This window comes from Cucumis sativus, chromosome 6, assembly GCF_000004075.3.
Source record: "Cucumis sativus cultivar 9930 chromosome 6, Cucumber_9930_V3, whole genome shotgun sequence".
NCBI lineage: Eukaryota > Viridiplantae > Streptophyta > Magnoliopsida > Cucurbitales > Cucurbitaceae > Cucumis > Cucumis sativus.
The window spans coordinates 1,009,474-1,016,374 of NC_026660.2; the positions used below are offsets into that span (position 1 = coordinate 1,009,474).

Sequence of the window (6,901 nt, forward strand, 5' to 3'; positions counted from 1 at the left end):
TTTTTTTTTAATTTTTGTTTATTATAGAATAATTATGTGTCAAAGAGAAAGAATTGGTTAATTCTAAATTTAGGGTTCTTTTTAAGTGCCACTCCAAAAATATCTGAATTTCTGGAATTGGAGGTATAGTCTCTTCATTTCCATTTTAATCATCTTCACTATTTTCTAATGAGATCATCAATTTCTATGGGCGAACAGTACATACGAAAGAGTTGTTTTATTTTCAATTTTTACTGCCATTTTTTCAAATGGTAGTTAAATCATTCTCTTAATGAACAAAAAAAAAAAAAAAAGTGTCGAAGTATATTTCTTAACCAGTATTTTTTGTCTTTTATTTTTATTAGTATCATTTCTTAAATTGTGGAGTACATTGTGTTTTACCTGTGATAAGGTCCCAAAACTAATAGTTTTGATAAGTTCTAGTCGACCTTATCATTTTCAATCCTAAACGTATTACAAGCAACTAAACCAAAATTGACTGTCAAACACCTTTAAACAAAAATTTATATGTCCCAAATTGTGCAAAAAAACGTCGTATTTGATGCTCTTCTCGACTCCACCATCCAATGTTTTAATACTGAAATAACTAAGCTTAAGCCGAAGATGGATGTAAATATGAAATGAAAATAGCAAAAAATTGAATTCCGCAGCCAGGATTTGAACCTGGATTTCTCAAAGTTGAAATTGCCGTTGTGCTACTGCGGATTTCTGTATAACAAAATAGAATCTTTAAAATATATACAGTGAAGTTAAAGGTTGGGTTCTCCAAGTTTAATTACCATTATCTTTGCAAAAGAAAATGTACCCATTTTTTAATTTTAAAACATCACAATAAAATTTATTCCAAGAAAATCCCAGCATTATTTGTTGAATATAGAAAAAAATGAGTTTCCTCAAAAATTAATAATAATAAAACAAATTATTTACCCTTAATAAAAAAACCACTAAAAAAATTCATTACATTTTATTTTATTAGTGCTTTTAGTTTTAATTATATTATTATTAAAAAAAAACAAAAGAAAAACATGTTCAAATAAAAAACTTAAAAATAAAAAATAAAAAACTTATTAAATGAAATTTGTTTTGATGACACGAAATAAAGTTTTTTAAAACTCTTATTTCAATTTGTAGATGATGAAACACGTGCAAAATCAAATAGAAAATTGATTCAAAGTTAAAATTTTAGACAAAAAGAAAAGAAAAAAATATTGCATTGTAATTGCCCTATAAATACAGACCAAAATGAAAATGGTACTAAAAGTAAACATTTAAACAGATATTCATATCAAAATATCAAATGTTACCATTTTTTTTTAATTTCAAAACGTTATGCACTAAAATTTATTCCACAAAATCTTCGAAGTTATTGGTTAAAATTATGCATATAATCTTGAAAAACAACCAACATTTTATATTTATATTTCAAATTGTTTTAATTCTCGCGTTTTTTTAAAAGTTGTTTTGGAAACACGAATGAACAAAACATAAAACTTGCTTAGTATTGAATAAAACCATCTATTTTCAAATTGCCATCAAGATGTTCGACAATCTATGTTTTGCCAATTTTGATAGTTGTGATACAAAACATAGATTGTAATGTCACACTGTGTCCTAAATATTTTTCATGACCTAGGGGAGACATGTTGCCTAGACCCTCAACGGGTACCACACACCACATGATATACATTGAACGTCTAGTAAGTAAAGAAACCTAAAGAACAAATTCAAGTAAAGATAAGACAATTGGGAAGACCAACTGCATGCGATTCTTTTATTGATGGTAAAAGTAAAGTACATGGACATATGTGTTTCATCGTTACACCAAAGGCTATATTATAAATAAACTCAACTCTTACCAATCTCACCTAACTTCCAATGCTTGCGAAAAGATAGTGGCCACAACCAAAACAAATAGGTGATGAGATTAGAGGAGAGCATGTCAACCATTTAGAATGACAGGACAAAAGCTGGATGTGCCTCGCTACCTGGGGTGAGAGAGGGGGAGAAAGAACAATTCAAAACAAGGAAAATGTTAGACGAAATTATCCAGTGAGTGAGGTCTTTTCATCCATACATACATACATACATATATATATATATATATTATCAAAACATAGAGTACAATAAATACTCATTCAAAGTTATGTAAAAATTAATTAGCGTATCCTCTTCACGTATCTGGAAAGGTATAAACATTTTTTAGTTTTTTAAAAAATAAGATACTTTATTTTACATTTATGTCACGTATTTGAACATATCATATCAGTATCAAATATGTATATGATATTAATTCTCTTAATCATGTGTTCTTTATAACATTTAATGAAGTTCCATTTACTTTTTAAATATATAAAAAAGTGTGCATTATTGATTTGTAATACCTCTATAAATACTAATCAAATCTATACAATGAACTAAACTTAGAAGTAAAAAAGAAAAATTAAGCAAATCTTCGTATCCAAATGGCCTGCATACTTTGATTAACACAGTAATGTATACAAAAAAATGGGCTTTTTGGGCCTATGTTGCCTTTTTGTAAGCCCAACCTTAAATAAAATGAAAGGAAAATAGCAAAAAAAATATTTCCGCAGCCAGGATTTGAACCTGGATTTCAACCATTTGAAATTTGCCGTTGTGCTACTGCGGATCTTTGAAACCTTATACAAAGGATTTATATTTAGCTCTATACAATAAAATTCCACTTCTATTTCACATTTTAATTTTATGATTTTTTCAAAAATATAAAGACAAACACATATTTATCAGAAAGAAACAAATGACTTATGAAACTTTTGATCAATTTTCCTTTTTATTTTAAAACGTTATACATTAAAATTTATTTCACAAAAAATTCAAACTTATTGGTTCAAATTACAACTATAATTTGCCTAAATTAGAAGGTAAAGAATTGAATAGAAATATAAATTTACATTGTTTCTATCATTTATCCTCAATGCATACAAGATAATTGCGATACAAAACATAATTATATTCTCGTGTATTGTGGGGGATTTAGAATCAAGAAAATCAAAGATAGCTTCATGAGTTTTTCTTTTTTCTTATAAAAAAGACATTAAATTGTAATAATCTAAGATGTAAATAAACGAAAATAGCAAAAAAATTGTATTCCACAGCCAGGATTTGAACCTGGATTTCAACTCAAATGAAATTGCCAAAGTGCTACTGCGGATGTTTGAAGTACTACAGAGAAGGATATATATTTATTCCATAGTTATGGGTTAAAATTACAACAATTATTTTGAAAAACAACAAACAATACATCAGCCCTTTCTAATTAGTAAAAAACTCCATGCCCCATATCTATAATATATATATTAACCATGGATTGATTATGTACAAATTCCCAACAAAAAATTAGTTTTAATCTTTCTTTCCTTTTTCCAATACAATTATTCAAAAATCTTCATCTTCATTATCACTCTCATTACTCCCTTCCGATTCCTCGTCTTCACTCTGATCAATCGCCGCCACTCTCGACGAAAAACCCCTCGACTCTCCCGAACACCGCATCGTCAACGGAAACTTCCCCTTGCTCGTCGTAATCAGACCAACTCCTTCCTCCTCTTTCTTCAAATCACTCGGCGGCAAAAAGAAATCCATCGACAAACCCTTTATATTAAAATCCACTTCTTCAATCTCCCAATACTCTTCCATCTTCGTTTTTGAATGCCCTTCCGCCGTTTCCCCAAATCGGAAAAGTGACACCGTCGTTTTTCCGGCGTGTGCAATGTTGACGCCGTCGATCGTTCTGTAATCTTGAATTAGCGTTTCCATTGTCGTTTCCCAGAAAATATTGTCGTTCCGAGATCCCGCGGGTTTGATTCGGAGAAGATGTGAATCTTCTAGTTGTACCAAGAGGCCGGTTCTTTGGCTGAAATATCCCCAAACTGTGTGACGGATTATTTCGACGCTGCTACTGCTTCTTGCTCTCAAAACTGAAGATTCAGCTTCTAGTTTTAGAATGAAACAATCTTCGTCGTTGATCGTTTTCTCGCCGATGCAGGTTGAGTTTGAGAACAGAGTTGCCGTCGATTTTGGATCTAATCCCTGAAAAAACACAAACTTCCTCATGTCACTAAAGCCCATTTCGACCCAATATGGAAACATTCAAGACATGTTATGGCCCATACATAGTTTTTCCATTTTTTATGCTATCTTTATGAGTTTACTTAGAATGGAGTTTTGAAATATAAAGATATGGGTTGTCTATGAGTATGACTATTAATGCAAACAGATTAAATACTTTATATATATATTTGATAACAACATTTCAATTGTGTTGAGGAAGATTCAATAAATGGAAAGCAAAAAAAAAACTGTTGGATTCAATGAATTTAATTCTCTTTAGAATATTTGTTGTTTGGCTAAGGCTATACCTTTTTAACATAACATTTGAAACTCTACTAATCTTTTTTAATCACTAAAAAGAAAGTAATATGTATGTGGACAGGAAAAATACAAATTCTTAGAAATAGAAACACAACTATTATATCATTCACTATAGAAGGAAAAAGACAAAACTTAATAATAATTTTCATTTTCTTTTGTTAGTGAAAAAGATGCACGAGATTAGTACAACTTAAAATGTATCCGTCCAAAATCAGTTTTATGTAAGGGTGGATTAGGTTAAAAATGGAGACATTAAAAAGGTTGGTGGAGGGTGGGGGAGGTTAAAATGATGTTTGAACCGTCGAAAAGATGAGGAAATAAGGAATTAGATAGAGAATTGGAAAAGTCGAAAAAAATTGAAACCTGCAGGAATCGGCGCAAGGGGCGAGGAGGGCCACGAGAAGCATGTGAATGATGCCAAGGAGTTTGTCTCCAAGCCACTTTCCCATCACTCCCAGCACTAATTTTACTACCCCCTAACATCAATTCCAAACACCATAACTCTGGTCGTTTCTGCCAAACCACAAATCCCCCCATCTCTCCACCGCCGCCACCGCCACCACCACCACCACCACCTTTTCCATTATTCTTCCCCTTCACCGCCGCCTTCCCTTCACCGGACCAAAACTCCGACGCCGCCATCTTCACTTTCCCCATCGCATACATACTCTCAATACAATTCAACGCATGTTCTCCTCCCACCGCCGCCACATATTGTTGCACTATATACTTCGCCATTGACGCTTCCTATATACAAAATTAAATTAAGTTAAATTAAATTAAATTAAATTCATATAATAAGTTCAAAAAAAAAAAAGAAAGAATAAAGTTGAGAGATTTTGTATATTACAATTGGGTTGTCTTTGATGTTGTTACGATTAATGGGTTGTTGTTGATCAAAAGTGATGGGAAGTGGAATTAATGGAGCTCCCACAACGCCTAGTAATAGTTGGATCTCAGCGTTTCGTCCTCCAAACAATGAGGTGATTGAAGTAGCATGTGATGATTTATCATTAGATTTAACCCAAGATTTCATGGCTTGCCATGAAATGGCGTGAGTTTTGGTGGTGTTGGAAGAAAACATCTCTTCAGGGATGGGGACTTCGAGGACGGTGTCGAGACCATATTCACGATCAAAGTTAGGGCAGAGCTTCCTCATTGGAGAGAAGTAGAGAAGAAAGGATGAAGGGATGATATTTGGGTGTGTGAGAGTAGAGAGATTGTTATGTTATTAAGGGAAGAGTTTTTGAAGTGAAATAAAAGAGAAGAATAATAAGAGAAGAAAAATTAGGAAGAAATGGAATACCAACCGACCATGGACCCTCAATGTAACGTGGTCCGCTTTGTACATGTCGTGTTTGCACGCTCTCTCTCTCTCTCTCTCTCTCTCTCTCTTTGGAAACTTAGTTTGTTCGTAATTTACTATTTAAATTGGCCTATCCCCACGGATGTCTTTCCTTTTACATTATTATTATTATTATTATTAATCGATAAATAAATACTTAGCCTACAAATTATAAAAAAAAAAAAAGAAAAAATAGTGTTTCTATCCAGACTTTTCTAATGTACTGTATTATTTTTATTCGTGGTTATAAATTTTGTTTTGTGGTGCACTTATTAATCACATCCTAAAGTCATAGTAAGAGCTTTCTATTGGGGTTTGAATTGAAGAACACACCATGGTAGTAGAGCTGCAAGCTGTGTCCACAAATAATGTCTCTTTCATTCTTTTGTTATCATTTATGAGTATCTAACAAAGTCTAATTTCATATACCCTCCATCGGTTACTTGTACATGGATTTATAAGGTTTTTACCAAAAATTATACAAATACAAACATTTACAAACTGTAGTGATTAGATTGAAATTAAGACAGAAATTCCCGAGTCAAAATTAGAAGGTAATATATTATTGTTACAATTAGTATTAAGCATTATTATTAGTTTGGTTTATAATTATACAAGTGTATTATTTGTCAAGTTACTTCCTTTTCAACCGAACTATGACCCTTTTTTTCCAAGGTTGATAATAGACATTCATGAACTGGCTTCCTCTTTGTTAAATGCAGTTTTCCCCAACTGCTATGTTGACCTTTTAAAAAAAAAATCTTGTGCTTTTAAATTTCATAATCCTTTTATAAATAGTTTTGTTTTGTTTTTTTCCTTAAAGGATAATGTAATTTATATATTTTGATTTCTTTCCCTCTTTTTATTTTGAAATTTCATGTGGTTTTAGTTTTGTTTTATTCCTATGAGTAAGTATATATACACTGCACACATAATTTTGAAATTTATGTTCCATGTGTCATCACTCATTCACCTGTAATGGAAATTTGTTGGATGTTTTATATTTATTTTCGTTTTTTTTCCTAATTAGATATGAACTTTTTAAAAAAATTCTAATTAAATTGGGTCATAATCTCACCTACTTATTGTGTATATATATCACACCCCAAATTATCAACTCGATTATGTGCATTATTAACAAGTTTT

The 6,901-nt window shown here is 31.4% G+C and overlaps 1 protein-coding gene across 1 annotated transcript; it reads right to left on the reverse strand.

Annotated features, from left to right (window-relative positions):
* Positions 1-3,190: 3,190 nt before the first annotated feature.
* On the reverse strand, positions 3,191-5,790 carry LOC101207651. Its single transcript, XM_004138390.3, has 3 exons — positions 5,261-5,790; positions 4,774-5,157; positions 3,191-4,068 (listed from the first exon to the last, which is right to left on the reverse strand). The coding sequence occupies exons 1-3, from the start codon at positions 5,567-5,569 to the stop codon at positions 3,415-3,417; spliced, it is 1,347 nt and encodes a 448-aa protein (XP_004138438.2). The 5' UTR covers positions 5,570-5,790; the 3' UTR covers positions 3,191-3,414.
* Positions 5,791-6,901: the final 1,111 nt, after the last annotated feature.